General features: G+C 45.3%; 2 protein-coding genes across 6 annotated transcripts in view; one reads left to right on the forward strand and one right to left on the reverse strand.

The window, feature by feature from the left end:
- The first annotated feature begins 1,024 nt into the window (after window positions 1–1,024).
- EIF3J (eukaryotic translation initiation factor 3 subunit J) lies at window positions 1,025–11,083 on the forward strand. 2 transcript variants are annotated; one of them, XM_074837763.1, is made up of 8 exons: window positions 1,025–1,154; window positions 1,233–1,333; window positions 6,296–6,353; window positions 6,602–6,693; window positions 7,179–7,293; window positions 8,299–8,457; window positions 9,432–9,505; window positions 10,065–11,083. In XM_074837763.1, exons 1-8 carry the CDS (start codon window positions 1,118–1,120, stop codon window positions 10,194–10,196), a joined length of 768 nt encoding a protein of 255 aa, XP_074693864.1. In that variant the 5' UTR covers window positions 1,025–1,117; the 3' UTR covers window positions 10,197–11,083. The 2 variants fall into 2 exon arrangements, with proteins under 2 accessions (XP_074693864.1, XP_074693865.1); XM_074837764.1 differs by having other exon boundaries at window positions 10,068–11,083.
- The window catches only part of SPG11 (SPG11 vesicle trafficking associated, spatacsin), a 42,052-nt gene continuing 30,565 nt past the window's right edge, over window positions 5,509–16,995 (reverse strand). For 2 of the 4 annotated variants that reach the window (XM_074837759.1, XM_074837758.1), the window contains 7 exons: window positions 16,859–16,992; window positions 16,150–16,257; window positions 15,391–15,559; window positions 14,562–14,650; window positions 13,987–14,142; window positions 13,384–13,535; window positions 11,704–13,001 (listed from right to left, as the gene is read on the reverse strand). In XM_074837759.1, the coding sequence (XP_074693860.1) occupies window positions 12,821–13,001; window positions 13,384–13,535; window positions 13,987–14,142; window positions 14,562–14,650; window positions 15,391–15,559; window positions 16,150–16,257; window positions 16,859–16,992 (989 nt within the window). In that variant the 3' untranslated portion in view covers window positions 11,704–12,820. Of the gene's footprint in view, window positions 5,696–11,703; window positions 13,002–13,383; window positions 13,536–13,986; window positions 14,143–14,561; window positions 14,651–15,390; window positions 15,637–16,149; window positions 16,258–16,858; window positions 16,993–16,995 lie in introns of those variants that run through there. The other 2 variants (XR_012624903.1, XM_074837760.1) reach the window with 2 other exon arrangements.

The following is a 16,995-nucleotide window of genomic DNA, read 5'->3' on the forward strand; positions in this document are numbered from 1 at the left end:
TTATTTTCCCTTTGTCTATTACTTTATATTCCATTTTTGTGTCCGTTTCTTGCATATTTTTAGGAATCGATACCTAGAAACCAAGTTTCTGAATGAGACTTGATGTTTCTCTTACCATTGTAGATCAGCCTGTCTGCAGTATCAGAGGATGAAGCCTAAGCCACCAAGAACAGAATGGGGACAGCTGCTGAAGTGTCAGCTGGCAAAGTATGAGGCTAGTTTCTCAAAGCAGATACTTTTTTTTTGTGTGGTGTTAGACTGTTTAACTATTTAAGACTATTTTTTGTGGTGTTAAGACTATTTAAGACTATTTTTTTTTGTGGTGTTAAGACTATTAAATCCCTGCTATCTGCAGAGGGTGTGAGCAATCAGCCCAGACTGCCCCAAGCTTTGTCTTTACTGAGGAAAGTTTTCCACTTTGGGGCTGACTCCCCAAGGCTTTGTACAACAGTGGCGTGAGAAGAGTGTTTGAAAATCACCAGCTTCCTTGTGCAGAGCAGTTAGGCAGTATGGAATGTTACTGGTTTAACCTTACCTATGATTTGAAGTAGTAGCACGTGCCGAGTATAGGCATGGCTACTGTCACGTAAAAATTCTTACCGTAACACGGTTTATTCCCTCTTCAGAGGGAATAAACACCGGTCCCCAGAAAGAAGCGCTGTAGTTCAGCACACTCCCTGCTTCATTCCCTTGCGCGGGCACGTTCAACCTCTGTGAGGGCGCCTGGCCAGAGCCATCGCTCCTGGCGGGAGCGCTCAGCCGGCGGCTCCGACGCGCCGAGGCAGCGCGGGGGCGGCTCCCCTCACGCCCCAGCTGCCGCTCCGCCACAGCCCGGCAGAGCCCGCGGGGAAGGGGCTCTCCCGGAGAGAGCGGCGGGCCCAAGGGCCGCCGCGGGGCGCGGAAACGACAATGGCGCAGCCCCTCCCGTCATGGCGGCCCTGCCAACCCCTCAGGGTCCGCCCCGCCCCACGGTGGGCGGAGCTAGGCGGGATGGGCGGGGCGCGGTGCCGGCGAGTCCGCCGCTATCCCGGCGTGCCCCGCGCGCGGCGCTGGCTGGGGCCGCTCTGGCGCGGCCGCCTCACCGTGCCTGCTGCGAGCGCCGGCTCGGCGGGGGAAGATGGCGGCGGCGGAGATGGAGGCGGCTGATTCCTGGGGTAAGTGGCGGCCGCCGCGCCCCGCCCGCGTCTCCCACCCGCTCGCCCGCGCTCACCCGCTCTCCTCTCCCCCCACAGACGCCGACAGCTTCGAAGTGGTGGAGCCGGTGGCCAAGCGGCTGGTGCCGGGAGTGGCCGGGGACCGCTGGGCCGGCGAGGATGAGGAGGACGACGTGAAGGTGCGGCCGGGCGGGCCCTCGCCGGGTCCTCGCGGCGTGGCGCGGCCACGGGGCCGGTCCTCAGCGGCCGGCCGGGGCGCGGGGGCGGCGGGGAGCGGGCCGGGCCCGCCGCGGGCCGCTGCCATATGGTGCCGCGTGTGTGGGGGACGCGGGCCCGCGGCGGCGCGGCCCGGCCCGGGGCAGGGGCGGCGGGGGAGGAAGCCTCCGGCCGGGTGGGTCGGACTCGTCGGGCCGGCTGGATTCACGCGTCCGCGGTGGTGACGCGCTGGCCCGGGGCGAGGGGGAGCACCCGCGGCCGGGCCGGGCCCTCGGGGAGGCGGCGGTGGTCTCCCGGGGAGGCCCGGGCGGGTCTCGGCCTGTGTGGAAACGACTCCCGGGTGTCTGCGCCGCGAAAGGGCAGCGGTCGGTTACAGATGACGAGTCAAAATGCCAAGTGGAAAACGAGTCAGTCTCTGCCCGGCGCCCCTTAATCCCTGCTCAGAGCGGGCGTTTCTGCCCGAGGTTCGTTCCTCCTGCGTTGGGTCTGCCAGGGGAGACGAAGACAGACAGACGCTTCTCAAGCCTGAAGAGGCGTCTCCTGCTCCTTGGGGGATCCACCTGCTGCTTCCCAGCTGCTTGCCCAGGCTTCTGGGCGCTTTCCTGTGGCCGGCTAGTGTCCCCTTGCTTTCTGTAGCCTTTCAGATTCGTAGTTTTGAGTGTGGCATGCTGGGTGAGACGTGAGGATGGGATTGAATGGAAACGGTGCTGTATTCCTGCTTCTGCCGTTGACCAGAAACTTGGGTGTTGTGGCAGCATGTCTTTTCCACTCTTTTTTTTTTTTTTTTTTCTATTTCTTCACACACCACCCCCCTTCTCACCACCCCCCTTCTCCAGGCCCCATCGCCACAGTTGGAAAGTCCAGCAGCCTTACTGTGCAGTTTCAGATTTGGTAGTGCCCGGATCACTTAAAATATGCTTACTTAACGCACTATTTGAAATGGATTTTTACTGTGTTTCAAAGTGATGTCTGAATGGAATCGGTAATAAAATGTGCTGACGTTTATTTCTGATGCTTATGAAAGCAGATGTTCCTTAAAAGCTGGTTTTCTCCTACTTAGTTCCAGCTGCCCCTTAGCAAGCCGGGGTGACTGAGTGGCAGATGCCGCGGAAAGCTCAGTTTGCTCCGCGTTCGTACAGACAGTCAGCAAAGTGATACCAGGGAACGTACAAGGGTACAAGGGAAGTGCTGATGAATGTAAGGAATGGAAATAGGTCAACTGAAAAAGGCGTTTTTGTTTCAAATCAAGCTGCTCAGTTACTATAATAGACTCTTAGAGGTGGCTTGGTTGTTGTAGGGTCAGAGGTATGAAGCTCTTTTTTCTGGTGCTGCTTGCAGGGTGAGGACTTGTTGGGTTGGTTATTGAGGCTGCTGACTGCGTTACCAGAATCTTTGAAAAATACTGACACAGTTGTCCTTGGAGCTTAGGATGGTATTCTTTCTATAAATAGTATGAAAAAGGTAGTTCATAGTCTCTTTGGAAAAAAAAAAACCACAAAACACCCAACAAAAAAGCAAACAAATTTTTGTGAGTTACAGACTGTCCATTTTCCTTCTTAAATGTAATAACACCCACACCCTGTAGTTATCACAGCTGTCACATTACAGCAGGCGAAATAAGTGAAGGTATCTCTGTATACAGTAGCTACAGCCATTTGTAAGGAGTGTGGTTAGCAGGTAACCATACATATAATTTATATATGTGTATGTGTGTATATATACACCTGTATCTTAGACTCATTGTCTCTACGAAGCTGGCTTTTTGCTTTTCCTCCTTCCTTTGAAAGTGAGAAACTTTTCAGCTAGGGTGGAATGTCCAGAGAACTGGACTCTTAGCGTTATTCTCTTGAGGACACCTGTGCTTTCTGGGGCTGTTTTAATAAAGGAACAAAGTTTCCTCACATGTAGTAAGAATGCAAATACTTAACTCTTTCTGAAGGGTATGGTTTTAGTACTGGAGCTGCATCTAGAGAGAAGGACCGGTCCAGCAAAGCAATCTGTTATATTTTACTTTGATTTGCTCTCCCTGTAGAAACACTAAAGATCCCAGAACTGAGCCTGGGAGGTGGTTGCTTCAGCTCTAGATTCCTTGTTTGCAAGGGTCCACCCTGGGAAGTACCTGCGTAAGAAGAATGACATGGTCTAAAATAGAAGCAAAAGTGTTTTCTGACAATTATTTGTTTTAAGGTTGATATTTCACATTTTGGAATGTGTTTTATATATTCAGATTTTGTAGTTTATTTTGGAAGATTTTTTAGAATGAACTTAAAGTAACTGTTAAGGGAACTTCGACTTCCCCAGGTTAAAATTAGCACCTTCATCAGTAACAAAACTCCTCTCCAGTGTTCCCCCGAACACAAGTTTCCCAGAAGACAGGCCTCCTGCCAAGGCATTTTCATCTATTTACTCTTGGGCAATTCCGTGCTTAGCAAAGCCAAAACTGGGAAATGTGCCTCTTATCCCCCAGGCGACAGCCTTCGGCATGGTACTGCCACTGCCCTCTGACGCAGAGCGTTCCGCTTTAGCTGGGAGTCTAAATGTGCAGTACCTGTCACTTTGCCATCGTGTCTTCTGGTTTTTGGGGGGAATAATGTGCATTATCCTGTGTTTAAGGTACCTCCGATGGAACATATGAAATCGTAAGAGAGCTGCTCTCATTAGGAGTTTATTTACATGAAATGGAAGATGTTTTCAGTAACCTTATTTTAGATAAGTATGTGTAAATGAGTATTGTTGAAATACTTCAAAGTTTTAAGCTACTTTAGTGGATATATTCTGGAATAAAGATGTCCTCTTTGAATTACTTAGTGCTGTATCTTTCCAGTGATACTAAAACAATTTTCTTTTCCTCTGAGAAAGTTCACTGGAATTTATAAAACACAGAAATAGGTGTATGTTTGGATGCTCCCCCCACTCCCCCAATGTAAAAAATTTAAAAAAAAAAAAAGCAAAGCCTGCCTAATCTATTACTCATGTTCTATTGCTGTTTAAAAGGAAAAAAAAAAAAGCTTGAAGAGTGAGACAGTGTTGGGTGTAGCTGGGAGAGCTGCACATCTCAGCTGGGCCGGGGATGTCCGCAGGCTGCCCTGCCCAGGGCGCTCCCACCGTCGCGTGCTGTCCCCGCGCAGGCGGCGTCTGCTGTGGGCAAGGAGCATCTGTCCTCACGTGGAAGTCCTTGCCCACGTACCCTCTGTTCAGCATCCCAAACACACTGACGGCGCGCAGAGTTCCCTTCAGTGCTGAGTCCCTCGAGAGCGCGGGCAGGGCGCCCTTCCTCTGGGGTTGTGCCCCGTAAAATACTTGATTTTAAAATCTGTGAGGGACAGGACAAGGGATAAGGCAGCAAGCTATATACAGCAGTAATGAAAAGAGCTATTTAAGAAGTGGGTGTAACAAAACTCTTAATTAGGTAGGAGCTAAAATAATGCTGCTCCAAATTCAAGTCAGCTTCTTGGAATGTGGAAGGGAAACTGAAGCCCTTACAAGTGCCAATTAACTTGTGTGAGCTGGTAGATGAACTCGGGTGTCTTCCTTGCTTGGGTCAACACATTGCAGTGAAATACTGATTTCTTCCACCAATGTCTTTCATTTTGCCATGTCAGTAGCAACCCTTAGAAATTAATAAATAGCTTGCATGACTGCTCACATGAGTGTTGTGAGGTGGAAATCACAAAATTCAGGATTTATGGTTTTTAAGCTTAGCTCTGATGATGTACTGACAGTAGGTGTGAGTTTTGTGTAAACTAGGTCTTGGCAAATGGAATCTCCTGAGGTTACGAGTTAAGTTGAATCAGGTAACTAAAATTAGATTCCTGTGAGATTTGGCTTTAACTTCTGGTGTGTACATTGTGTGGTACTCGGCATGGAGCTTCAGGTCAGTTTTAGAGCATTGACTTCCACACAGAGGCCATCTGCTGGAATTTGGAGTTAAGATGAGAATATATATTCCCATAACCCTTACCCAGGGAACTGTCGGGAAGAAACTGCGGAATTGCTGCTGGCAGGGTCTGCAAATGGCATCAGCGAGTTGGTTCTGCAGAAAAGGGAACTTCCTCAGTGCTGGGTTGAACTGTGCAGTGTTTTGGTCGGTGGATCATCCCCCTGGGTGCAGGCCGGTGGCAGTGAGGCTGGGGAGACAGCAGCTCTGCAGGGAAGGAGGGCTGTGAGCGCTGGCTGGGGACCACCATGGATCTTGAATGTGCTGAGAGTGAAAACTGGAGGCAGTTACTGCAAACACCGCAGCTGAGCCCGCTGGAGAACGTGGTGGCTGTTGGAGAACATTTGAAGGATTTGTTTGTGGGAAGAGTCCTTTGGTAGCTCCTTTGCTTAGAGAAAAAACAGAGGTTTTTGGTCAAAAACGTGGTCTTGTGGCTGTTCCAAGTTGGTGTTCCTGCCTGAAGCTGGGCTTCCTGCATTCCCTTGCTCACTGCCGCTTTCCTCGTCCTCTGCGCGTTGTCAGCAGCAGGTCTGGGCTGGGGAGAGGGGCACACTGGTGTGTTTGGGTGCTGGTGACAGTGTGTTTTGGTGTAAAATGGTGTCAGCCAAGCTATGTGTGTGTATCACCCAGTGACATTCCAGTATCTTGTAGTGTGTAATACAAGAAATTACAATAAACTCATGTTTTACTGTGGGTATTGGTTTGACTGTTTGTAATCTTGCTTTTGTAAGTATATTGACATGAGTCTTCTGATCCTTTGAATAAAAGCTGCCTTTTTCATGGTAAGAATGGGACCTGAAACATCTTGGTCATCTCCCAAAAGCTGTGCCCTTGTGTACAGCTCTCCCCACTTCCTCACCCCACTACGTAAGATTAATGGATATGTGAGTGTTTAAAGAGGTTATATGTAAGCTGCTGTTCTTTGATTTGTAACCTACACAAGTAGAAAGTATCTGTAAAAGAATCATAATTAAAACTTATTTTGTAGGATAACTGGGATGATGAGGAGGAAGAGGAGGAAGTAAAGGAGACGGAGATAAAACAAGGTGAGACTTAAGTCGTACGTGGCTCTGCAGGCAACATCAGAACAGACACTGGTTTTGTCTTGAGTGTATCTGAAGAATCAAACCCACTTAATAGGCCTGGTCTTGTTTTTGACAAAGCCTGTCTTTTCACTCTGTGTTCAGGTTCCAGTAATTGAGCGCTGTGGCTTTCTCTTTGATTAGTGTTTCTATAGTTGCTGGGGAAAAAAAATCATGACCTCTTGAGAGCTGTATTGTTCAATGTTTTGCAGAACCAAAAGTTTCAGAAAAAAAGAAAATAGCAGAAAAAATAAAAGAAAAAGAAAAGCTACAGAAGAAAAAGCAGGAGGAGCTTAAAAAAAGGGTAACTCTTTATTTCTTCTGGGTACCATAAAATTTAGAGGGCAGGTTTAATTTTTTTTTTTTTGGTGAGGTTGAAGACTACCTGTAAAGATCTTGACTGGTCTGATAAAACAAACTTAAGTCTTGTACTTAATAGCATCTGGGGGATGTTAGCTTTAATTTCTCTGTAATTTAATCAGTTACTGAAATAATGCTTATCTCTGTTTCCTTTGCAATGCACCGCATGATAAAACATGCAGTTGTGAAACTCAGAACTAAGGTGTTTCTTCCCACTTCTTGTAAAATGAACAATTTCTTAAACAATGTGGCATTGTTACACTTCAGTGGGATGGGTTTCAGGTTTGTACACGCTTGAGGTGTGCTGAGTTCAGGCAGAAGTGAGCTATTGGGGTGGCACTGCAAAAAACGCCATTTCTTGTGATACCCTTGATCTCTGCTCAAGGGGAAGAAATATAACGTTCTCCCTATATATGCTTCTAAATTCAGTTAGAGGCACCAGAGGAACATAAAGAACTTACACCAGAAGAACAGTTAGCAGACAAACTACGACTAAAGAAATTACAAGAAGAGTCAGACCTTGAGTTAGCAAAAGAAACCTTTGGTAAGTGTGTCGCACCCAAGCCAAGCAAGGCACGAAAGCGCTGTGTCCTCTAAAGAAAACTGTGTGGTGTGGGGGGACCCTGCAGGATTTGTCTGTCAGGGCAGGTGCAGGTTGTGTTACTGAGAGGAGAGAGGGGTTTAAACTCAAACTGCTGGAGGCGTCTGCTGGCACTAAGGACTAATTGCAAGAACCACAAAAACATCTTCAGAATAGAAGGTGCTTTTTCTTAACATGTTGTGGTTATAGGAAAAAGATGGCTGACTAAATTTCCCAACATACCGGTACTTCTGGTAAAAAGATGAGTGTGCGAAAAGAAAGAATTGCTGTGTCTTAATGTTCTGGGGTGCTTCACAACACGGGTTTAATGCAGTAGACAAGCGTGGCACAGCGTGACTCGTGCGAGTGCTGCTTCAGGCGATTGGTGCAACGAGGCCGGTGTTGAGAACGCCGGTGAGGTCAGTGGGGTGAGCTCGTTCCCTGGCCTAGACGAAGCAGGCTTGAGCAGATCGTTCTGGTTTTGTGCTTCGATGGAACTAGCAAAGATCCTGATTCACAGCAGCATCCTTCAAACATGAAAGCGTGTTTCCTTGATGGTAGTGACTTACCCAGCTTATTACTCAGTGAAAATTCTGCTCTGAGCCTTCTGAGAGAGTACAGTGCCTTGGGGAGGGTGGGTGCATTGAACACGGCTGCAAAGAACCGACTGCATTTTGCACTTAGGAGCTCAAGACAGGAATTCTTTATTTAAGGGGAAAAGGGCTTCCTGTAGTGCATGTTGCTCTAGAAATAGCTGGTTCAAATTACTAAGTTCTGCAGCAAAATACCTCCCTGTACAGGCCAGTAACTGGGGCTGTTGGCTTTGGTGAGTGAGTAAACCTGGGCTTTGGCTTTGTAAAGCTTCGGTGGAGGTGAAGGAACCGAATGTGAATGTTACTTGTTCCTCTGGGGTTATCGTTGAGGGATCACAGCTAATGTTTCCTGTAATACCTCTGTCTTTTTGTGCAGGTGTAAATAACACTTGTGGAATAGATGCCATGAATCCCTCTTCAAAAGATGACTTTACGGAATTTGGCAAACTACTAAAAGAGAAAATCACACAGTATGAAAAATCATTACATTATGCCAGTTTTTTGGAAGCATTAGTTCGAGACGTATGTATTTCATGTAAGTTAAGTGAAAGACATCCTAGAATACATTGCCCCCAAAACTGTGATGGAGTTGAAGTTGAAAACATGCTGTTATAGTAAATATTAAATCCAGATTGATCGATGCAGTTTATACTAAATGAAGTACTTGTTTGTTTTGCTGACTAGGATCTGATTCCATTCCCACAAGCGTTTTTACGGATCGTGTGCTTGTACAAGAGTTACTCTTTCTGCATGTCAGTTAAAGATGGTCACTTTAGAGTGTGAATTTTTATGTTCATCTAAATCTTGCTTGGTTTTCTTAAAACCATTTCTAAAATAACAGTAAAAAATTCTCTGAGCCAGATAACTTGAGTAACTCATTTGTAAGGAAACTGTTATAAAATCGAGTTTATGTAATTCTGGTACCACAAAATAAATTGTTCTGGAATTCAGCAGGGAGCTATAGAGATAAAACTAACTGAACCTCGTCTTGTTCCACTGCTCTGGTGGGCTCAAGCACTCGGTGAGCGCATTGCTCGAGACCTTTCCCGTCCTGTACGCACGTTGTCCTTCACTGAAGGGGTAACTTGATGCTCTTTAGTGCCGTATAAATACGGGGATCATGAGCTGATGGGAGCTGGCAGCTTGTACTTCAAATGGACTCCAGGCCTTCCAGAGTGAGGGACTCGCAACTGCTCCGACCATTTATTGTTAATATTATTGTTAAGCCACTGCTCCTTTTGATATGTTTTACTGTTCAGGTGCCTTCTCATTAAGACTGTTGTGTTCACTGACTCCTTAATTTGCAAGTTTTACCTTGTGCTGCGCTCAGTCTGCCTGAAATAGTAACTGTGATCAGAAGTACCCTGTCTGTATTTTGCTGATTTAAATCAAGTAATCACCCGTACTTATTACTCATGTTTACTTCTAGTTTTTAGAGAATGTTGATGTTAATTAACTGCCTTGTAAGAACAATATTGATGAGGATTTTTTTTTTCCCCCCCGATGTAGTGGAAATTGATGATTTGAAAAAGATCACAAATACTTTGACAGTACTATGCAGTGAAAAACAAAAACAAGAAAAGGTAAGATTTCTGTGTGTTTCTGCAGCAATAATGGTACTTGCTAAGGGGGCCAGGCTGGAAAATGGCCATAGGTTTAACACTGACTCAAACTGCTGATTTCATTACAGGTAGTAGCAGGAGATTAAATTATAATCTTGGAGACTGGTTTAACGTTAAATTTTCTTTACTGTGTGAGGTGATCAGGAGTTGATTGAATCTAGAGATCGCAGGCAAAACCTTGACTAATTTATAGAAATGTTTCCTACATGTTAAGCTGGTTCCATTTTGTGCTGTCATGGAGTTAAAAGGCTCAGAGGATATCCTGAAGACAGAAGCTCATTTAGAGTTAAATGTCAGTAGAAAACCAGTCTATGGATGTGACTTAAATCTTTGCCAAAGTTTGAGATTTTTGATTAGCAGATAACTGGGATTTTTACACTGTCATGCAAACTAAAGGAGCAATAAGTGCATAGGCAAGTGCATATGTGAGTGCTTGTACCCAGAGACGTGTGGTGTTACTCTAATCTGAGTACAACAAATTGCTGTGGGTTTTAAAGTAAACATGCTCTTCCTATTTAAGCAGAATAAAGCCAAAAAGAAGAAAAAAGGTGTTGTTCCTGGAGGTGGTTTAAAGGCTACTATGAAAGATGACCTGGCTGATTACGGAGGATACGATGGAGAATACGTACAAGACTTTGAAGATTTCATGTGACGTTTATCTCCCCTTCTGTTGTCTTTCTGTTGCCCATAATCCCTTAAACATGTAGCACAACTTTTCTTCCTTTAAATTCTGCCAAATGCTACAATCAAAATTGCAGTATCTCTGTGCTGGTGGTTTAACTCTTGACGGTCTGTGCTGAAGCACTGGCCTTCCTGGTCTGTGGTCGGGGGTTAGAATGAAGACATTTAAAAGCTATGTAAATTGCAGTTAAAAAACCCAAAATTCTGATAATGGTCACTGTTGCTATTTGATTTTATAGTAACAGCTGCTAAATTGGAAAGGAATTTCAATGAGGCAAAGTACTATTACCAGCACAGTTCAGTGACATGGCCTTAACTGTACCCCCACGGGGGACCTGGTTGATGAACAGAAGCAGTTTGCAGCAAGGGCATGGTGTGCACTTAGTATTACAATTGCTTTGTCTTAAGTTAGAGCTTGAGGTTTTCAGTGTATTGTGAAGGGGAACTGCTAACTTCAGGGTGAGGATACTGCACCGGGGAACGCGCCGCTCGGGATACTCACGGGGTGGGTCACAACAAGGTGAGAGTTGCTTCTTTGAAAAAAATGACTTGAGTCTGGAGTATGAAGTTTAGTTTCCATTCATCTAAATTTCTACTAATGCAGCTGTATGGGTTGGATATTCTTTAACAGTTAATTGCCTGGTTTAAGTGTAAAAAAAACAAGACTTCCTTTTGGCCTCTCATGGGTTGTGGTAGATTTTTCACGACTCAGCCATTTTCTTTCATTTAAAAAAAAAAAACTTGCTTAGCAAACTGCAACAGTTACTACAGTTGGGCAAATTGTTATGTTAACAATTACGACATCTGCAATGTTTTATAAAGCAACTAATTTAATAAAAATCACTATTGAGGACTTCACTGCAGCTGCCTTTGGACCAGTTCTTTTAGTATCTTACCATAAAAATACTTGAAGTGGCGGAGTTGCAAAACTGAGATGTGTTGCTCGGTCTTGTCTTTGCTCTGACTTGCAGCTTAACTGGTGTTAGAGGGGCAGGATTTCCTTTATTTCTAAAATGGCTGTTTATGGTAAGACTCTTACAGATGCTGATGGTCAACAAAGGCCTTCCAGGACTGCTGCAATCCAGGTACTTCCATGGCCAACTTCAATCTTCCCTGTTGCCAGGCCTGCTGAGCTCAGTGCTTGTACTTGCACTTGCCTTGGGACTATTTCAGGGTCCCTTGGCAGTGGAAGGGGTTGTTTTACTCGACCGGGCAGGTGTTGTTGCTGTGCTCAGGTGGGATATGCGGGTGCTTCTGCCAGGCCAGCCTCATTCAAATTGTCCTCGGGTCAGCGGTGCCCAGGGATCAGGGCTGGTAGCTCTCAGGAGAGCTCAACGTTCTCCTTTCATGCCAGGAACTTCAAGCTAAAAGCTTGCTTGCCATCATTTACCTTAGACTGATCGCAGCCAGCTCAGACTCATTTGGTCTTAGACTGACTAGAAGTGGAATTTTAAATCAGGTTCCACTCAGGCACGATCCTCACTACATAAAATGTTTTATTTACCAAAGGAGCTGTGAGTTGCACTACACCTGTGACCAAGAATGCTCTGTGTGTAAATAACTGCTCACATGCAGCGGCTGCTGGTGTGAAAATGTTCAGCAAGCAGCAGGACTCTTAAGCTGTAAATCCAAGTCAGCATCTCTCTACTGATTACTGGGGTTGCTGTGGGAAGTGTATTTTTCTAAGGATAATGTTTAGATAGGATGTCATTGCTTAATTTTACTTCAAAGCTGTCTGTAACTGTCAGCCCCCCACCCCTCTTTTTTGGGCAGGAGGGAAGCTCTCGGCATTAGCTGGAAGCTCTGTGTTTATTTTGGGAGCGTACAGACTCCAAGCTGAAACTGGGCTTCTGCCTGAAGCCGTGGCCAGGTCCTGTCCCCCTCCCCAGTTAAATCAGATCTGATTTTGTGAACTTGTCAAGAGGTGGAAGCAGCAGAACATGCTGGCTGTGTCTCCATAACCAGCTCTGCAGGAAAGGAGTTAAAATTTAATAACCATAAGCATATGTTTGTACTTGATTACTTCTTTTACTCCAGGACAGTAGCCAATTAAGATAATGCTGTTTAGAGTTGTACAAGACTCTCACTTTATCACTGAGCTAGAAAACAAACCCAGCCTAATCAGACTGGAATCACAGAACAGATGATTCTAGTGCATAGCTGAAACTTCCCAAGGAGTTTACTAATTTTGCTTATTCTGTTGTCAGTGTACTGGATATTCTGCACCTTCCATTTCAGCCTGTTGTTGGTTTAGATGCAATTCCTGTGGTGATCCCTCACCCACACCCCTAATTTAAAGGGCTGCTGGATCTCTGTGGTTCTTCATCAGCTGTGCCTGCCTGTACGTGCTGGTTAGTTGAGTATTTTGTAAACAGTAAGATTTATTATACAAAACACAATTTTAGGTTAACACAGTCTCACCATTTTAAATATTTACAACCACCACCAGTTTTCTGGAGTAACTTTGACAGAGCAGGGTATCACTGTAAGCAGAAAATTGATAAAAATATCTGCTAAAGGGTGAGTACTAACCCTGCAAGAAGCTGTGGTGCTGGGGCTCATCAGAGCCAGGCTCTGCTTCCTGGAGGCTGGGGTCTAGTTGGATAACAGATCGTTAAGGCAACAGCCCGTCTGTGCATCCTTCAGGAGCGCGTTTACCACATCGTAGAACTTGTTATCGTAAGCCAGCCTGTAGTACGTGTAGATGTCCTCACAGTAAGTGAGCAATTTCTTCAGGTTTTTCAGAGCAACATCGGCAGGTGGGTGCTGTTTAACTCTGAAAATAATTGTACATGTAATTGAAATAGAAAGGCCTCACAGACACCAATTCTAAGACTGTCTTGCTGTAGAACTCTAAGAACTGTCTTTCTCAAAAAGAGGTTGTGCTCAACACGGACATTCAATTCATTTTTAAAGAGATTTGATCTGACCAGCCCTAAGGCACACCCTATTTATCCAGCTCAATAAAACTGGTAGATCCAGGCCTATTTCCACAATATGCTTAAGAAACTGAACACAGGTCTCAAGTCTGTGTACGACACTTTATCACATAAAAGGTTTTAACAGTACTAAGGCCCACATGCTGTTAAACACGCAGTAGCTCCTCTAAAAGCAGCCTGTGGAAAAGAAAGTTCCAATTTGACCATGGAACTACTCACTTCTTAGCAATCTCCTCAAATAGGCTGGGCTTCAGGGGTCTTTGTTGTTTAAATTCTTCTAAGTAAGTGAAGTCTCCCTTGGTGATCACTTGTTGATACAGAACTTCAGCCCAGTCTGGAACAAACTCGTAAGCCTCAGCCACAATAGCTGCCTGCAGGGAGAACAGATGCTGGAATTACTGAGCAGGAGTTTACTCTTGCACAGAAACATTCCTGTATTTAGAATACTTAAAATATTCTAGGTCTTCTGTTTGATGCTGTTCTTGAGAGCAGCTGTATTACAGAGAAATACAAGGGTAACAAAATGCTGCAAATAATTTTCCTTAACCCCTAAACAAGGTGTCAGAGGGCAGTCATTTGTTCTCTTCAAAAAGCCCTTTTCTCACTTATTTCTGAATTTACAAATACCACCGTCTATTAGATTTGAGGGCTCTAGCGTGGATTCAGGCCTGCACTGACGTTTCCAAGCTTGCTCCCGCCTGCAGCAATACCAAGGGACAACAGTGGAAGAGCTGAGCCTTCCGCTCCCAGGAGCAGAGTGTACAGGTACCTGCTGTTTCAATCATTTTCAGAAAAAATAACCGGTGATGAAGCCAGGCTTACCTGGTAGAATCTAGGCAAGGACAGGATGGAGTCCATCAGGCTCTGTCTGCTCAGGTTGATCAGCATCGTGCTCTGCCCAGTGTTGAGGAAGTGCAGCTGGAGCGTTATCAGCTTCGTTAGCCGGCTGCAGCGCAAGGACTGGCGGACGCAGGAGTCCTGTTTAATAAATCAGAGACAAATGCAAGCTTCTGAAGCATGTTTCTAGAGGAAAGGAATAAAATATTCCTGAGAGCAACAATGAGTTCAGAGCTGTCCAGTATTTCATCTTTTAGATCACTGCAGTTTTATCATTGATCATGTTCCATTACTTTTAAATGAAGCTTCACTCACCACAAATACAAATGTCATCATAATCACACCAGTTTTTGAACAGTTTGTATCGCTCTATTCTTGCTAGTTAAGTTCATGGTCACCCCTCTAAAACTGGGGAACCGATTTTAGATACCACCGAGCTGAGAGAGCAGGAGATTCCTCTGCTGGGGCAGGATCCTGCACACCCTCCCGAGAGCAGCTCTGCTCACTCCTTGGATGCTCCCAATGCTGTACAGCAGTCATACAATTCCACCTCATTTTACCTTGGAATAACTTTCTGCTGCATCAATAAAGAGAGTAAGAGCTTTCATCAGCAGTTTCTTTAAGTTTGCAACATCCTGAAGAGACTCCTCTGAAATGGGGAAAAAAAATGAATAACCAATTATTTATAAAGGTGACAAAGCAAGTTACAGAAATACCTCCTGGTACCAAATCTGTCCCTAGTGGTGTTTCAGAAAGCAACAAAAGACAAAAAATCTTGTATTAAAAAAGTGCAAAGAAACAGTAATGCCTGTTCAGTTAATGGACCAAAGCCATTGCTGGAACCTATTCGAGTGACACAAGAACTGAAGGGAAATCCCAATCCTACATTTGTGGTAGATACAAGCACTGGCTATCACCAGATAAATTCAGAAACCATCTGGCACAGCTGCTGTTTTAGCTGCTGTGATGGTCCTGGCTAACTGCTCTGTAGCGAGCTCTCTGTGTGCTCCCCGGCGTTCTCCCAGCTGCACAGAAGTCACCAAGTTTAGATGTTAACAAACATAAAACCCCAACACTTTATAGATACACTCTCTATAAAAAACCACGGTCTCACATCCTATTAAGTGAGGACAGCATGTGTGTGTCCTTACCTCCCCCCGTGCATGGCACCACAGGAACATACGTTACGGTAAGAGCCAAAAATCTCAACTCTGAAAAATACCAGAGCAGCCAGATAAGCTGCTAAGTACAAGAATACCCCAAACAGGACCCTCCTTCCAGACAGTGGAAGTTTAACGGACGTTACCAGGACAACCCAGGCAATCAAAACTACATTTACCTATCGCGTCTTCCTTCTTAAACCTGCTTGTTTCTGCAGCTTCCACTCACCCCATGGCTGAGAGTCGATGAGTTTAAGCTGGATACAGGCAGCAGCCTCGTGATTCTCCCCAATTTCTCGGCACATGCTGAAGCAGAGGGCTATCATGTTGTGCTTCTCGCTGTCCCCGGGGCGACAACGCTTGATGTAATCCAGCAGAGCTGTCTTCAGTGTCCCGCTCTGGGCAGATGAAGGAGTACCAGATTAAGATCTGAAGAGCCTTTTCTTAATTCACATTTTGGTACCCACAAGCAAATCTGTTGCGGTACAATTTTCCAAAAAGTGATCATTACACTCTTTGAGGTTTCTCCATGGTACTTTAAAACATAATGGCAATATTGTGCTTAACTACATTATGTTAGGTAAGAAAATCCAGCACCATTTATTTATTTATATACAAATGTCAAAACTGACATTTGTTTATAACTATTTATGTTACGAGAAAGCTATAAATATTTATGATTTTTAAAAACCCATGAAACTCTTAACTGGAAGTAAAACCAAAGCAGGACATGAAAACTCTTAAGTGACATTCTCAAGCCTGAAGTTTCAACACTGCTCTCATTGCAGCACTGAATTAATTAGACAAATCAGCCAAACTAAAACCAGAATAAAGCCCAGAATTTATTACTACGAAACTTGACTTCACACTTCCTACACTCCAGTAATTAAAATCCCTAGATAATTCCACCTTGTTGTGTAAATATTGGTTTCTGATGTAGCCACACAGTTCTCTGAATGTTTTCTCCCCTTTATCCCCCTCCACTTACCGGGTCCAATTTCTTTCTCATGAGCACTTCAAAATAGTGTTTCTCATGCAGCAGTTCAAATATGTAGGTCATTTCATTGTATCTGCCAATTCCAGTGAGAAGACGAACCTGTGGAAATAACAGTATAAGTACGAAGCTCAAAGCAGAGCGGAGAAACCCCTTCCTGACGGCATCGGTGCTGTGGTGGGGAAAAGGCTGCTCGCTGACACCGCTACACGGCACAGTGAGGTGCATTCCCTCAGAGCCACGGAGGGTTTATTTTTAAACCAACCTACTGCATCTTTCTTACTGCGAGGTGAAAGGACATCATTTTACCAAATAAAAATACGCAGTGAATCTTTTAGCAATGTCACCATTACCCTGGGCACGTCCCAGACTCCAGGACTCAGAGACACGTGACGGCCCGCTGAGACAAACTACCCCGTTTTACCCGGAGCTGAATAACTTGGACATCGCCATTCTGATTCACCACACTGTTGCCACCTCACCGTTCCACGATCTACCCCTCTATTTTTCCAGGGAAGTCTTCTAAGAGCCTCTGTGACATAAAAAATCATCACCTGCACGCATCAGACCAAGCTCCCACTTTGAGCTTCAAAGCTGACAAGAGGGGAGAGGCTGTACCCCATGCCCCTCCCTGCTCCCCCAGTGCACGTGGAGCCCTTTGTACAGCGTCGGGATGAACACGGACGGCACCAAGGACACGTACCACAAGCCCATACTCTTCATTAGGTGCCAAATGTTCATCCGTGAGAAGCCGGGCTGCTTGGAGGACTCTGGTGATCCCTTCCATGTGGCAAGTCAAACTAAAGCAATTATGGGCCAAAATCAGCAATTCTGTAACTG

This window comes from Strix aluco, chromosome 12 (assembly GCF_031877795.1).
Source record: "Strix aluco isolate bStrAlu1 chromosome 12, bStrAlu1.hap1, whole genome shotgun sequence".
NCBI lineage: Eukaryota > Metazoa > Chordata > Aves > Strigiformes > Strigidae > Strix > Strix aluco.

What these genes read in the sequence shown, in the direction of transcription:
- EIF3J (XM_074837763.1), top strand. Translation starts at nt 1,118, where the DNA reads ATGGCGGCGGCGGAGATGGAGGCGGCTGATTCCTGGG. An exon ending in GGAGGCGGCTGATTCCTGGG is followed by an intron (nt 1,155 to 1,232) that starts GTAAGTGGCGGC and finishes CTCCCCCCACAG; the next exon opens with ACGCCGACAGCTTCGAAGTG. An exon ending in GGAGACGGAGATAAAACAAG is followed by an intron (nt 6,354 to 6,601) that starts GTGAGACTTAAG and finishes AATGTTTTGCAG; the next exon opens with AACCAAAAGTTTCAGAAAAA.